The sequence below is a fragment of the Haliotis rubra genome, unplaced genomic scaffold, assembly GCF_003918875.1.
Source record: "Haliotis rubra isolate DU_JTF1 unplaced genomic scaffold, ASM391887v1 Scf90, whole genome shotgun sequence".
Lineage (NCBI taxonomy): Eukaryota > Metazoa > Mollusca > Gastropoda > Lepetellida > Haliotidae > Haliotis > Haliotis rubra.
This window is the reverse complement of record NW_025767635.1, coordinates 1,331,503-1,347,142: the sequence shown is the minus strand read 5'-3', so window position 1 is coordinate 1,347,142 and position 15,640 is coordinate 1,331,503. Positions and strand designations below refer to the sequence as shown.

General features: G+C 44.6%; 2 protein-coding genes across 2 annotated transcripts; both read right to left on the bottom strand.

Moving 5' to 3' along the window:
• Window positions 1–787: 787 nt before the first annotated feature.
• LOC124263937 (annexin A5-like) lies at window positions 788–7,725 on the bottom strand. Its single transcript, XM_046698665.1, has 9 exons — window positions 7,451–7,725; window positions 6,439–6,520; window positions 4,570–4,664; window positions 4,074–4,187; window positions 3,898–3,985; window positions 3,575–3,726; window positions 2,295–2,475; window positions 1,827–1,939; window positions 788–1,311 (listed from the first exon to the last, which is right to left on the bottom strand). Exons 1-9 carry the CDS (start codon window positions 7,505–7,507, stop codon window positions 1,147–1,149), a joined length of 1,047 nt encoding a protein of 348 aa, XP_046554621.1. The 5' UTR covers window positions 7,508–7,725; the 3' UTR covers window positions 788–1,146.
• A 727-nt stretch (window positions 7,726–8,452) lies between these two features.
• LOC124263950 (putative mediator of RNA polymerase II transcription subunit 15) lies at window positions 8,453–9,089 on the bottom strand. The gene is made up of 2 exons (XM_046698677.1): window positions 8,633–9,089; window positions 8,453–8,463 (listed from the first exon to the last, which is right to left on the bottom strand). The coding sequence occupies exons 1-2, from the start codon at window positions 9,087–9,089 to the stop codon at window positions 8,453–8,455; spliced, it is 468 nt and encodes a 155-aa protein (XP_046554633.1).
• Between the last annotated feature and the right edge of the window lie 6,551 nt (window positions 9,090–15,640).

Genomic DNA, 15,640 nt, shown 5'->3' with positions numbered 1-15,640 from the left:
GAGGGATGATGTGTAGTGTTGTGTGCTGTGCTGTGTAGTGTGTGTGTGTGGTGTGTGCTGTGCTGTGTAGTGTTGTGTGAAGTGTTGTGTGCTGTGCTGTGTAGTGTTGTGTTGTGGTGGTGGTGCTGTGCTGTGCTGTGTAGTGGTGTGTTGTGTGCTGTGTAGTGTTGTGCTGTGTAGTGCTGTGCTGTGTAGTGGTGTGTGCTGTGTGCTGTGTAGTGTTGTGTGCTGTGTAGTGGTGTGTTGTGTGGTGGTGTTGTGCTCATTAGTGCTGTGTAGTGTTGTGTGCTGTGTAGTGTGCTGATTAGTGGTGTGCTGTGTGCTGTGTAGTGGTGTGCTGTGCTGTGTAGTGTTGTGTGCTGTGTAGTGGTGTTGTGTGCTGTGTAGTGGTGTGTTGTGTGTGTAGTGGTGTGTGTAGTGTAGTGGTGGTGTGTGTGTGGTGGTGTGTAGTGTTGTGTGCTGTGAGGTCAGTGGCAATGTAATGGGAGTATTGAATTCATGTCCAGTATATGTCACAAGTACAAACGAGAAATTACGAGCATTGCTAACCTCCTGAATAACTATGAAACTGTCATGGAAATGCAAGGCAACATCAAGTAAACCTACTGACTTGAAGATTTTCATATGTAGACCTACTATTAAGTCTGACGTGGTCGTATTGCAGGCATGTACTTCATGGTGTGTGTTCCTTGAGATCTTCACCACAATAGTGAGTGTAACAGGATCGCACAACATGAGTGGTGGCCTCAACCATAGCCTGGTACTGAAGCCAGAAGGAAGAGGATCATAGGTGGAAGTGGGTTTTTTAATTTTCAGAAATATTTGTTAATAATGAAAGGATTAATTGCATCAAGTCAATGGCTGTCAGAATACCTGGGCACATCTGTGGTAACTGAGCTGCCACAAAATGCTCCTGTTAGTCATGGCTGAGATATACCCTGGAACATAAGATAGGAGGCAAGTGTATGTTGTGTCACTAATTTGTGTACTCTACATGTTACATATGAGATATAGGTGACTGGAACCAAGAGACACCGGCCCTTCAATATCCTGCTTCTGTCTCTCTAGTGTCTGGCAAACACATCGTCCATGTGACAGAATGGCACCAGGTGTCGGAGCATGAAATGATGAAGTGTGATCCTGACTTCAACTTGACTCCTTCTTTTGTCCGGCGACTCCCTGGCTTTCCCCGCCCTGCGTCAGCTGCAGGAGCAGCTTGCGGTAGTCGCCTGAGGTGTCCTTCCGGATGTGTTCTGCCAGGGTTGCCTTGTACTCCTTCTGGTAGACATCCGCCACGTCCTGGAGGTCCACCTGTCAACGTGTATTGTTTGTTAACACTGCACTGATTAATATGGCAACTGTATGGGGGCGATCCGTAAATAGTCGAATCTGAACAGACAATTCAATGATCACATGGTCGGCGTATGATGACTCTGTTTACCAAGTCACACAATGTGTGCCCCCTAACTGGTTGGTGGCCTGACTATTATCGTCTCATCCTAATGCATCCTTCAACATATCATCACCTGGAGTCATTTTCGATCCAATTCTAAATGTTGCCAGTAACCTAATGCATGCTTTGAAAGATATTGATAAAAAAAGAGGACAGCGAGTTGGCCTGACTAGTCTCAATTTGTGGGTCTGTCCCAGGTCCTCCGTATGTCATGTGTACTGTACAACCCAGTGAGGACCGGGTCTCTCTGACAAGGAACATCGTTGTTCGTGCTATCATTTGTTTTTCTTAAGCTCCTCTAATATTGACAGGTATTTGTGATACTGCTGAAACACCCGGTGTCCCTCACCTCGCACTCCCTACCCCCACATACCTCAGAGTGGGACACCACCAACTGCATCAGGCGTTCGTCATCGGTTCCCACTCCGTCCATACTCTCAAACAGACATTTGGCGAAGAACTTTAAGGGGTCCTTCACGTAATAAACTGGAAGTAAAGATTGTTGGATTAGAGAGTCGAAGAGAAACACGTTCATTGCAATAATAAAGGTGCTAGAGTTGTATCCCTTATGTGTTTCAGGAATCTATGATCATGAGTTCAGTCCCTTGTTCGCCCTGATTAGTTTCTAGGTTTGTCAACATTGCTCTTCCACCTGGTAAACATCCGAGACATACATCACTTAATGCTTTCCTCCCACGTGACCCCTGATACAACTGAACTACTGCTCAAAGTAGCGTTTGGCCGAACTCGGGCATTATTGACTTGTACGTAAATATAGTGTATGTATATCTGTCTGTCTGTATGTGTGTGTGTGGTGATCTAGGAATGTGTATTGACTCACCTATTGCCAGGAAAGCTTTCTGTGTATCTCCACTCATCTCGCCGATAATGGCGCCCTCTATATCCTTGCTGGCGTACTCCTTGTAGAGCTCAAACACCTTCCTAAGATGAGGGATGCTGCGGGTCACGAGCACCTTGTTGAAGACATCCTCGTCCGTGGCGAATCTCAGTCCCTCACCTCCCTGCGAACATCGAACATGAAGCGGCTTTATACCAAGGTACAGCATGCATACATACCTACATCGTAAAACACACAAGTTCAGCTTAGGTTTGAAGTCTGAACCTTGGTTCTGTTTGTTGAAGCGGTCGATGAGTTTTATCCCTTGTACCAGAGAGAGGTACACAGATGTATGTTGACATTTCATGTAATATATGTAAATAATTTATTAACTGAAACTTTAACTGGTTTGTGATAAGTCTTCTGCACCTACAACGGTATTGCTGAATTATATATTTTCATAACGTGGTGAAATTTCAGGATTTCAACTGCGAGTATCAAGGTACATCGGCCTTTGGTACCACAGGGAATGAGATTGTCTCTGGGACATGACAAACAGGTCCTCACGTCATGCAACAGGCCTTGACAAGTTGATACTCACTTTATACACCTCCCTAATGTCGGCCTTGACAAGATGATACTCACTTTATACACCTCCCTCATGTCGACCATGACAGGTTGATACGTTGTACACCTTCCTCGTGTCGGCCTTGACAAGTTGATACTCACTTTATACACCTCCCTCACGTCGGCCTTGACAAGTTGATACTCACTTTATACACCTCCCTCATGTCGGCCTTGACAAGTTGATACTCACTTTATACACCTCCCTCATGTCGGCCTTGACAAGATGATACTCACTTTATACACCTCCCTAATGTCGGCCTTGACAAGTTGATACTTCTTACACCTCCCTTATGTCGGCCTTGACAAGATGATACTCACTTTATACACCTCCCCATGTCGGCCTTGACAAGTTGATACTTACACCTCCCTAATGTCGGCCTTGACAAGATGATACTCACTTTATACACCTCCCCATGTCGGCCTTGACAAGATGATACTCACTTTATACACCTCCCTCATGTCGGCCTTGACAAGATGATACTCACTTTACACATCTCCGTCATGTCGGCCTTGACAAGATGATACTCACTTTATACACCTCCCCATGTCGGCCTTGACAAGTTGATACTTTATACACCTCCCTCATGTCGACCTTGACGAGTTGATACTCACTTTCTACACCTCCCTCGTGTCGGCCTTGAGAAGTTGATACTCACGTTATACACCTCCCTCATGTCGGCCTTGGCGGCGTCGTCATCAACCGTCTGCTCCTCCGATCTCCTGCCCTGCACGAGACCAACCAGCACGCGCTGGAAGTCACCTGACACCTCCGACTTGATGTCCTCTTCCAGGTCGGACTGGAACAACTCTGGGAAACAGTGGAGATGGCATTTACGTGATGAAGACAAACGAACTTCTTGTACACACTGTAATACATATCTCCCCAGGTAGTACACGCCATTCAGACTAACAGTCTTTATCGTATGTTCAAGGTTACAGACAGTCTGTTCCTACACTCCTTTCTATCTTGTCTGCTCACCTTTGTAGACAGTCTTTATGTCCTGGATCTCCATGTTGGACCTGGACACCAGGATGTCGATGATGTGAGACTCTTTGGTGCCGAGTCTCTGAAACAACACAATCATACTCAGGTATGAGTAACATGGGGTTCCTTCAACACATTGGTATTTGTTAAACAGTCCGCTGTTCACATACCTTCATGGCGTTCTTCAGACAGAAGGCATCGAAGTACCTCGCCGGCATCAACAGGTAGAGGCAGAGGGACTCGAAGTGACCCGCCAGCTCACTCTTTAGGTCTTCAATGAGATCCTTTAGAAAATAGAGTGAGTGAGTTTAGTTTTACGCAGCTTTTAGCAATATTCGAGCACTATCACGCGGGTACACCAGAAATGGCCTTCACACATTGTACCCATGGGAATTGAACCCGGGTCTTCGGCGTGACGTGAACGTTTTATCCACTAGGCTATCCCACCGCCCCTCCAGAAAATAGAAAACTGTTGCAGCGAATACCTTATATTCGCAGACAATACACTCTACAAATGTGAAAAGGTTAGCCTAAACACTTGCAGGGATGTGTGGGCATATGTTTGAATCCTATACGACACAAGCTTTTAGTGAGTTATATTTGTGCACATTTGACGTGTAGGTTCTTTGCCCTGTATCTGTACGTCCGCCTAGACAAGCCACATACCCTGCCGAAACACGTCTTGTACTTGTCCTTGATCTCCTGCCGCTGGGCGTTGGTGTGCTCCGTGAGAACCCGGATGATCTGGTGCTCGTCTGTGCCTGCAACAAGCGCGTCTCCATACATACAGGTGACAATGCAGCCGGAGAGAAGGGTCCGGGAACTGTATGCCATATATCAGTAACTCTGTGTACACCTTCACTTGGCGTCCGATTCGTATTAAGTGCATGTATAGCCATATACACGTATATCGGTGCGCCCGTGTGGGATGTTCATGCTTGTGTGTTTGCGATTGTGTGTGTGTGTGTGTGTGTGTGTGTGCGCGCGTGCAGTGTGTGTCTGTGTGTGCGTGCGATGTGTGTGTAATGTTGAGTACGTACGATTGTTTTTTACTTTGTGATGTTGAGTATTGCATGCATTTCAAAATCAGTGTTTGTATATGTACATGTATGTATTATAGGATTAGAGAGACCTTTCAGTGTATGGGATAAATCTTACCCAGTCCCTTCAGTATATGGGATATATCTCACCCAGTCCCTTCAGTATATGGAATATATCTCACCCAGTCCCTTCAGTATATGGAATATATCTCACCCAGTCCCTTCAGTATATGGGATATATCTCACCCAGTCCCTTCAGTATATGGAATATATCTCACCCAGTCCCTTCAGTATATGGGATATATCTCATCCAGTCTCTTCAGTATATGGGATATATCTCACCCAGTCCCTTCAGTATATGGGATATATCTCACCCAGTCCCTTCAGTATATGGGATATATCTCACCCAGTCCCTTCAGTATATGGGATATATCTCACCCAGTCTCTTCAGTACATGGGGATATATCTCACCCAGTCCCTTCAGTATATAGGATATATCTCACCCAGTCCCTTCAGAATATGGGATATATCTCACCCAGTCCCTTCAGTATATGGGATATATCTCACCCAGTCCCTTCAGTATATGGGATATATCTCACCCAGTCCCTTCAGTATATGGGATATATCTCACCCAGTCCCTTCAGTATATGGGATATATCTCACCCAGTCCCTTCAGTATATGGGATATATCTCATCCAGTCTCTTCAGTATCTGGGATATATCTCACCCAGTCCCTTCAGTATGTGGAATATATCTCACCCAGTCCCTTCAGTATATGGAACATATCTCACCCAGTCCCTTCAGTATATGGGATATATCTCACCGAGTCCCTTCAGTGTATGGAATATATCTCACCCAGTCCCTTCAGTATATGGGATATATCTCCCCCATTCCCTTCAGTATATGGAATATATCTCACCCAGTCCCTTCAGTATATGGAATATATCTCACCCAGTCCCTTCAGTATATAGAATATATCTCACCCAGTCCCTTCAGTATATGGGATATATCTCACCCAGTCCCTTCAGTATATGGAATATATCTCACCCAGTCCCTTCAGTATATGGGATATATCTCACCCAGTCCCTTCAGTATATGGAATATATCACACCCAGTCCCTTCAGTATATAGAATATATCTCACCCAGTCCCTTCAGTATATGGGATATATCTCACCCAGTCCCTTCAGTATATGGAATATATCTCACCCAGTCCCTTCAGTATATGGAATATATCTCACCCAGTCCCTTCAGTATATGGGATATATCTCACCCAGTCTCTTCAGTATATGGGATATATCTCACCCAGTCCCTTCAGTATGTGGAATATATCTCACCCAGTCCATTCAGTATATAGAATATATCTCACCCAGTCCCTTCAGTATATGGAATATATCACACCCAGTCCCTTCAGTATATGGGATATATCTCACCCAGTCCCTTCAGTATATGGGATATATCTCACCCAGTCTCTTCAGTATATGGGATATATCTCACCCAGTCCCTTCATGGCCTTGCGGAGACGGTCTGCGGCATCCTCCGAGTTGAAGGAGGCGGGGTCCGTCCCTCGGATTGTACCCTGAAGTTATATATATATATATATAATGAAAGATAGATTACTGAGCAAACGTTTGCCCTAGAGTCGAAACCCAGTTCGTTATATGATGCATTGCTTCATTGAACGGGGCCCTGATCACGGACTAAACTCCTTCAGGAAAACTTGGGGTAGAAACGTTATTTTGTCGTGGTGTTCAGGACCAGTGTTTCGGTTGAGGACATGTCCTCTTGAAGTATTCCTCCCAGTAGATATTTACATGCAACATTTATAACCTCACACAGAAAAGTCTCACGGTTTAACAGAAGTTGCAACTAGATTAGAAGTATTAGAAAATGTATAGGTGAACATCTTATGTATTTCAATAGAAGCTACGCGTTAAGGTAGGCTCTTTTGCCGTTTGCAAGCACGTGACTCCTATTGTAATATAGAAGATGTTCATCCATATATTCCTGTCCTTTTAGTACCCCAGCTTGTAAACGCCTCTCAAAGAAGTGGGAAAAGGTTTCCAGAAAATGTGACTATAGGGATGTACGTATTATAATACAAGGGAGACAACTGCGCTGTAGTGTGCCGCAGTCCTCCGTTAAGTACTGCCGTCGTATTTAGTGTTCTATCACAATGTTGTTGGTGCACGAGAACAATGTCTGGTGTGTTCACGATGTATTGCACAAGAAATCGGCTTTAAATGAGCACAGCCAGCATGTCAACTGTCACTGGTTTCTTTCACGGCCCTATTTCCACATTCGTCAAGCATTGTTTACATTAGCAACCAAATCTCCCGAACGATCACTTTCTGTCTCACTTGTACTTCGTATGGAACTACTCAACAGCAGACGACATACCCACAGCAGACGACCCAAACTCTCCACCGCGTGAGATAAGGCCTGTTATTACATGGTTTCATTAAGCATGTAAAGGGGATGATCACATGATACGGAAAATTGAACTCACTTGACAGTAGGAAGCAGCCATCGTCGCGTGTGGAACTGATCGATATCGTTCAGTCATGTGACCAGCCTGTTGTCCGCTGTTGCATAGTAAACTCCTCCATGGTTGTGGGATAAACAAAATAACGAAGTTGTACCTTTCTAAAGTGGGGCGAGGGGAGCCACATTGAACGCTGCACGACGTGGAGGGGGTGCTCAATGGCGTAGCGACAATGGCTATTGAGGCTTCTGGGATTGAAATGGTTGAAAGGCATTGGTACACTATTAATTAGTAACAACTTGGAGCCAAATAGGTAACAGTGAGTGTGTCAGCCTACAGTATTTCAGTACTGTCGAGCAGCGTTGTGTCGAACTCTGATAACTCTATATCTCGGTTGTCTCGATATAACATCTCGGTCCTGGCAAAATCCTTCATAATTTATCATTATATTAACACGGAAAAACTAGACAAAGTTTTATAAATACTTTACGATATGCGTTATTGAAAACTGGAAATATTACAGACTAACCGACTACGTTCCTCAATCTTACATTGATAACGAGCATCGGACATAATCCGGGAACAGTATCTCTAAAGCTTATAGAACCAAGGTGCATTACGTTTATCTGTCTTTACGGCTGTTTGTATTCCACGTTGGTCAAATCACGTGTGTGCCACATATACCTTCGTGGCATACTCGCGACTGGCCATCGATGCTTCGGTCCAACTAAATGACATAATCTCACGTTCACAATAACAACGTTATCGTAAGTTTTATCTGTAAACGCGATTATTTGCGATAGCTAGAATAGATATATATTACGGGTGACAGTCACAAATGAGGGGGGTGGCTGTCTAGTAAATTCACTCAGGTGTGTAACTTTACTTTCTTCTAGTTCGAGAAGTCTTTACCATTTCTATTGTGTGTTAACTTAATCTGTGATTGATGGGACAAACTCGATGATTTCGAGGTACTGGTATGCCTACTGAGAGAAGATTTTGACGTGTTTCTACCCCTCGGGGCTCTTAAGGTGTGCCTGCTCATAGGCCAGAGCCTACCAGCAGGCGCAAAGCCATATTGCTGATTCAATCGAAGGCGACATACCCTAGCAAAGTGATGTAACCCACTGCAATAGCTACATTGCTGATTAGAGGATGGACATGAAACTCTAGACCTGCAGTCGTTACCACAACCCCGGCAATTACCTGAGGTTTGTCTGTTGTTGTTCCTCTGTTGTTGTTGTTGTTGTTGTTGCCGTTGTTGTTGCTGCCGTTGTTGTTGCTGCAGAGGCTGGGCAGAACGACGTGTGTTGACTCCGGGCTGGTGGGACTGATCACGGTTGACATATGTGTTGACATTCTGCCTCAGGAGATCGTGGGCCATCTGAGCAGTCAACTTGTCAAGTTGCTGCTGTTGTGTTGTCAACAGAGCAGCGATGGTGGCCAGTTGATCGTTGTCAACCCCAGGATATGTCCCGGATGATATGGATGGGGTGGCATCCTGGGTGGCTTGAAGAGCAGCTTCAGCCAGTCTTACCTGAAGTGATAATGTCTCTAGTGATTGTGGATCATGGGGAATGACTAATCCCTTCAAAGGAGGCTGCAAGCCATTGATAATGACTTGAACAAGGAGGGTCTCAGGGATCTGGAGGCCAGCTTTCATCTCGTGCACACGTTCAATGAAGGCAGACCCGGGACTCGGTGTCGTTTTGGCGGGCGGACAGGAAAGCCGTCTGTGAGGATACGTCGTTGAACCTACGAGTGAAGACGGCTTCGAATTGGGCTGCGGTTGTTGGGGCTGGATGAAGCGAGTCCAGCCAGGTAGCAGCGGGTCCGTCTACGTACAACGGCAGGAGGTTCAAGTAGACGGAATCTGTGAGTGATTGATACTGTCGAAAAACAATTCATTTTCTTCAGCCATTGTCGGGCGTTGCCTGTACCGTTGAATTTTGGCACCAGATCACTCACGTATGCCATATTGGGAGACTGTGTGTCTTGTCGCACGGCTGAAGGATGACCCCTCAGTGTTTGGGCCCGACGCAATCCTGTCCTCGTTGATAGTGACTGGAGGATTAACGCTGTCTGTGTTTGGGCCCGAAGCTATGGTTGTAAGGTCCTCCAGTGGTTCGCCAAGGCCGCTGTATTCGTCGGCGGGGGTCGGAGGTCGGTGTCCGGCTCCTAGTGTTGTAGTTTGTGGGTTGGTATGTAGCCATAGGTCGATTTTTGATTCTCCGCCACCTATTAAAACGCGAGTTTTGGGGAATCAGCTCGCTTGGCAATAGGTCTGCCCATACCAACCCACACACAACACAACATCTGAGTAAATAAACAAGGAGTTTATTACACAGCAGTCACTGAACGATTTTACATAATCAGTCAATAATAGCATAGTTTACAATTAATTATTAGAACATGATCAGAATGCAATCAGATATCAAAGTACATAAACATCACATGTAGATTCGTTATACACGACACATACTACATTAATCGCGATACATATTCTAATGTACACATTAATCGCGATACATATTCTAATGTACACAACAATAGTTCAGAACTCTACACATCACCCCAGTTGGGGTTCATACAATCTACATTCTGTAACGGTCCCAAGCAGCATATAGTATTCATGCACAACGTAATACAATAGTTAAAATTTCCGACACACCATGTTATAAACATTCTATAATAGTCACTGTAGGGTCAATCAGTATTAAATAAACAATCCTACACTGTAATACAGAAGATATGAGACACATACTAAGGAATGCCTCGTTCCACATAAACCTAACGATTGTGCCAAGGGTAACAAATAGTAAAGAGATGCCCAATAAGATTAAGTTAACACAGAACAGAAATGGTAAAGACTTCTCGAACTAGAAGAAAGTAAAGTTACACACCTGAGTGAATTTACTAGACAGCCACCCCTCATTTGTGACTGTCACCCGTAATATATATCTATTCTAGCTATCGCAAATAATCGCGTTTACAGATAAAACTTACGATAACGTTGTTATTGTGAACGTGAGATTATGTCATTTAGTTGGACCGAAGCATCGATGGCCAGTCGCGAGTATGCCACGAAGGTATATGTGGCACACACGTGATTTGACCAACGTGGAATACAAACAGCCGTAAAGACAGATAAACGTAATGCACCTTGGTTCTATAAGCTTTAGAGATACTGTTCCCGGATTATGTCCGATGCTCGTTATCAATGTAAGATTGAGGAACGTAGTCGGTTAGTCTGTAATATTTCCAGTTTTCAATAACGCATATCGTTATAAAGTATTTATAAAACTTTGTCTAGTTTTTCCGTGTTAATAATTATTCAAGCTCTTTTAACTCGATACGGTTGTCTCGATATTTCGGATATCTCGATATAATTTCATGGTCCCAACAAGCAAAATTACCCTTTTAACTCGATATTTGCAAAGAAGCTCGATCTTCACCTACCTTTCATGGGCAAGTATCCCTCTGAACTGAGGTTGTTTCCACACGTTTCCACACGGTGCGGCATAATCAAAGGGATGCGGTAGTGTAAACTAATTAGGGCTAATTGAGTTGAAGGTGTCACTTGTTTGTTATTTAATTAGGATTAATTAAGAAGGAAATAATTAGGAAGTACTCACTGTTACGACTAAACACTACTGATAACGGATTATAGTTTCGAATCATAACATACTGAGAAGCGTTTTGATTTCTTTCATAGTGATATGTGACGATATGCCCTGGTCGGATGTCTCGAAGTTCGGATAACTCGATGTTTTTTCTTGGTCCCATGAATATCGAGACAACGGTGCTCGACTGTAGTAGCCTTCACTGTGTGAACCTACACTGTTACAGTAGTAGCCTTCACTGTGTGGACCTACAGTGTTACAGTAGTAGCCTTCACTGTGTGGACCTACAGTGTTAGAGTAGTAGCCTTCACTGTGTGGACCTACAGTGTTACAGTAGTAGCCTTCACTGTGTGGACCTACAGTGTTACAGTAGTAGCCTTCACTGTGTGGACCTACAGTGTTACAGTAGTAGCCTTCACTGTGTGGACCTACAGTATTACAGTAGTAGTAGCCTTCACTGTGCAGTGGACCTACAGTGTTAGCCTTCACTGTGTGGACCTACAGTGTTACAGTAGTAGCCTTCACTGTGTGGACCTACAGTGTTAGTAGTAGTACCTTCACTGTGTGGACCTACAGTGTTACAGTAGTAGCCTTCACTGTGTGGACCTACACTGTGTTACACTGTGTGGACCTACAGTGTTACAGTAGTAGCCTTCACTGTGTGGACCTACAGAACCCTACAGTTACAGTAGCCTGTGTGGACCGTGTTACAGTAGTAGCCTTCACTGTGTGGACCTACAGTGTTACAGTAGTAGCCTTCACTGTGTGGGACCTACAGTGTTACAGTAGTAGCCTTCACTGTGTGGTAGCCTTCACTGTGTGACCTACAGTGTTACAGTAGTAGCCTTCACACCTGTGTGCAGTAGCCTCCCACCGCGTTACAGTAGTAGCCTCACTGGGTGGCCTACAGTGTTACAGTAGTAGCCTTCACTGTGCGTGGACCCACAGTATTGCTGGCAGTAGCCTTCACCGTGTGGACCTGGCTACCGCCAGCCACAGCAGTAGCCTACAGTGTTCAGCCACAGTAGTAGCCTTCACTGTGTGGACCTACAGTGTACAAAGTGTTATGCACTGTGTGTAGTAGCCTTCACTGTGGGACCCACATTGTTACAGCCTTCACTGTGTGGACCTACAGTATTACAGTAGTAGCCTTCACTGTATTACAGTGGACCTACACAGTATTACAGTAGTAGCCTTCACTGTGTGCACCTACAGTGTTACAGTAGTAGCCTTCACTGTGTGGACCTACAGTTTCATTACATAAGTAACCGTTATGTGTCAGTCGATAGTACTATATAACACTGACTGGGTCAGCCTGTAATTGTATGAGCATTAATAACACTGGCTGGGTCAGCCTGTACTGTATTGTATGACATTAATAACACTGTACTGGGTCAGCCTGTAATGGTATGTCATTAATAACACACTGTAATTAATAACACTGTGGATGACTGGGTCAGCCTGTAATTGTATGACATTAATAGACTGGGTCACTGACTCAGCCTGTAATTGTATGACATTAATAACACTGGCCAGGGTCAGCCTGTAATTGTATGACATTAATAACACTGGGTCACTGGGTCAGCCTGTAATTGTATGACATTAATCACACTGGCTGGGTCAGCCTGTAATTGTATGACCTTAATTGTATGACACACTGGCTGGGTCAGCCTGTAATTTAATATGACATTAATCATTAATAACACTGTCACTGGCTGGGTCAGCCTGTAATTGTATGACATTAATAACACTGGCTGGGTCAGCCTGTAATTGTATGACATTAATAACACTGTCTGGGTCAGCCTGTAATTGTATGACATTAATAACACTGTCTGGGTCAGCCTGTAATTGTATGACATTAATAACACTGGCTGGGTCAGCCTGTAATTGTATGACATTAATAACACTGTCTGGGTCAGTCTGTAATTGTATGACATTAATAACACTGGCTGGGTCAGCCTGTAATTGACATTAATGGCTGGGGTCAGCCTGTAATTGTATGACATTAATCACTGCCGGCTGGTATGACATTAATAACACTGTCTGGGTCAGCCTGTAATTGTATGACATTAATCACACTGGCTGGGTCAGCCTCCAGGTGTATCACACTCAGTTACAGGTTATCTAGTGGAATCAAGAGACTATCAGGGGATGAGCGTGCACGTAGTTACCTCGGCATGAGTATACCCTGCATCAGCCTTGTAGTATGACTCACATACCTTCATGACATTCTCCTTAATCCGCGCCAGTCGACACTGAGGCCCCCTGCATCATTCAGGAGATATCATGATACGGGAAAGGGGTTTCGTTTGTAACATTTGTCAATACACAAGTTAAAATACTAGGTTTACAGACCTCCACAATTACACCCACAGGCTGTCCTTCCTAGATGCGCTGTATAATTGTCATAGAACACGCGATATATTCTGCCGTCTCTTCATTCATAATGACACTGATACCCTGACACTGGCTTGTGATTCTCATCAGCTGGGGAAGTTATGAAAATATTACCTGCATTATGCTGAAGGTTTCTTACACAACCCTTGCTGCAAATACCCTCTAGAATTTAACATGCAGGGAACAACCGATACCTGGGATACAGCCCATACGTGGGATATGGCCCACCCTCAACCCGGAGTAAAACCGGGTATCTGCCCTCCAAGACAGGCACCCCAACTGCTGGAAGTGTGAGCGAAGGTCACCACTATTGGAGTGAGTGAGTGAGTTTGGTTTTTACGCCACTTTTAGCGACATTCAAGCAACATCACAGCGGGGGACACCAGCAATTCACACATTGTACCCATGTGGGGGATCGAACCCGGGTCTTCGGCGTGACGAGCCAATGCTTTCACCACTAGGCTACCCCACCGCCCAACACTTCTATTGGAGAGTTTTTCAGACCAGCATCACAACCATCCACCACTGCAGCTCTTTCTTTATGTGTTTTGGTTACAATTCATTTCTTAAGTCATTCCCAGTGTGTGCACATAGGAACACTAGGTATATAGGGACTGTAGGAACACTGGAACACTAGGTATATTGGGACTGTAGGTACACTGAAACACTAGGTATATTGGGACTGGGGAACAATAGGTATATAGGGACTGTAGGTACACTGAAACACTAGGTATATTGGGACTGTAGGTACACTGGAACACTAGGTATATTGGGACTGTAGGTACACTGGAACACTAGGTATATTGGGACTGTAGGAACACTGGGTATATTGGGACTGTAGGTACACTGGAACACTAGGTATATTGGGACTGTAGGTACACTGGAACACTAGGTATATTGGGACTGTAGGTACACTGGAACACTAGGTATATTGGGACTGTAGGTAACACTGAACACTGGAACACTGGAACACACTAGGTATATTGGGATATTGGGACTGTAGGTACACTGGAACACTAGGTATATTGGGACTGTAGGTACACTGGAACACTAGGTATATTGGGACTGTAGGAACACATATTGGGACTAGGTATATTGGGACTGTAGGAACACTAGGTATATTGGGACACACTGGGGTATATTGGGACTGTAGGTACACTGGAACACACTAGGTATATTGGGACTGTAGGAACACTGGAACACTAGGTATATTGGGACTGTAGGTACTGTAGGTACACTGGAACACTAGGTATATTGGGACTGTAGGTACACTGGAACACTAGGTATATTGGGACTGTAGGAACTGGGTACAATGGACTCTGGAACACTAGGTATATTTGGACTGTAGGTACACTGGAACACTAGGTATATTGGGACTGTAGGTACACTGGAACACTGGAGGTATATTGGGACTGTAGGTACACTGGAACACTAGGTATATTGGGACTGTAGGTACACTGGAACACTAGGTATATTGGGACTGTAGGTACACTGGAACACTAGGTATATTGGGACTGTAGGTACACTGGAACACTAGGTATATTGGGACTGTAGGTACACTGGAACACTAGGTATATTGGGACTGTAGGAACACTGGAACACTAGGTATATTGGGACTGTACACTAGATATATTGGGACTACACTGGAACACTAGGTATATTGGGACTGTAGGAACACTGGTATATTGGGAACACTAGGTATATTGGGACTGTAGGTACACTGGAACACTAGGTATATTGGGACTGTAGGAACACGAACACTAGGCACATTCGGACTGTAGGTACACTGGAACACTAGGTATATTGGGACTGTAGGAACACTGGAACACTGGGTATATTGGGACTGTAGGAACACTGAAACACTAGATGCACTGAGAAGACAACACATATTGTGTGCACTTGAGCCGCAGTTCCTCTGATGTTGGTGACGTTGCTGTTGGTGACAAGCGAGGATGCATTATTATATAATTGGAAGATTATAATATCAATAACTGCCCAACGTCTTCTTCGTTGACAGCTGCCGAGCGGTATACAGCAACCTGAGCACGGTGTTTGTACGCCGCACACCGTGTGGTCAGTGTTGGTCCCCCAGTAGGTTGTTTTCACAATGATCATGGCGATATTCTGGCAGGTCCATGTTATCATGTTATATGGTTTCATAAGATAAGTAAAACAAGTCGGAATATGGAGGTAA

Coding starts and splice junctions, on each gene's coding strand:
- LOC124263937 (XM_046698665.1), bottom strand. CDS start 7,507: ATGACTGAACGATATCGATCAGTTCCACACGCGACGATGGCTGCTTCC. Junction 4,188..4,569: donor ACAAGACGTGTTTCGGCAGG/GTATGTGGCTTG, acceptor TATTTTCTAAAG/GATCTCATTGAAGACCTAAA. Junction 1,940..2,294: donor GAAAGCTTTCCTGGCAATAG/GTGAGTCAATAC, acceptor CTTTACTTCCAG/TTTATTACGTGAAGGACCCC.
- LOC124263950 (XM_046698677.1), bottom strand. CDS start 9,089: ATGAAAGCTGGCCTCCAGATCCCTGAGACCCTCCTTGTTCAAGTCATT.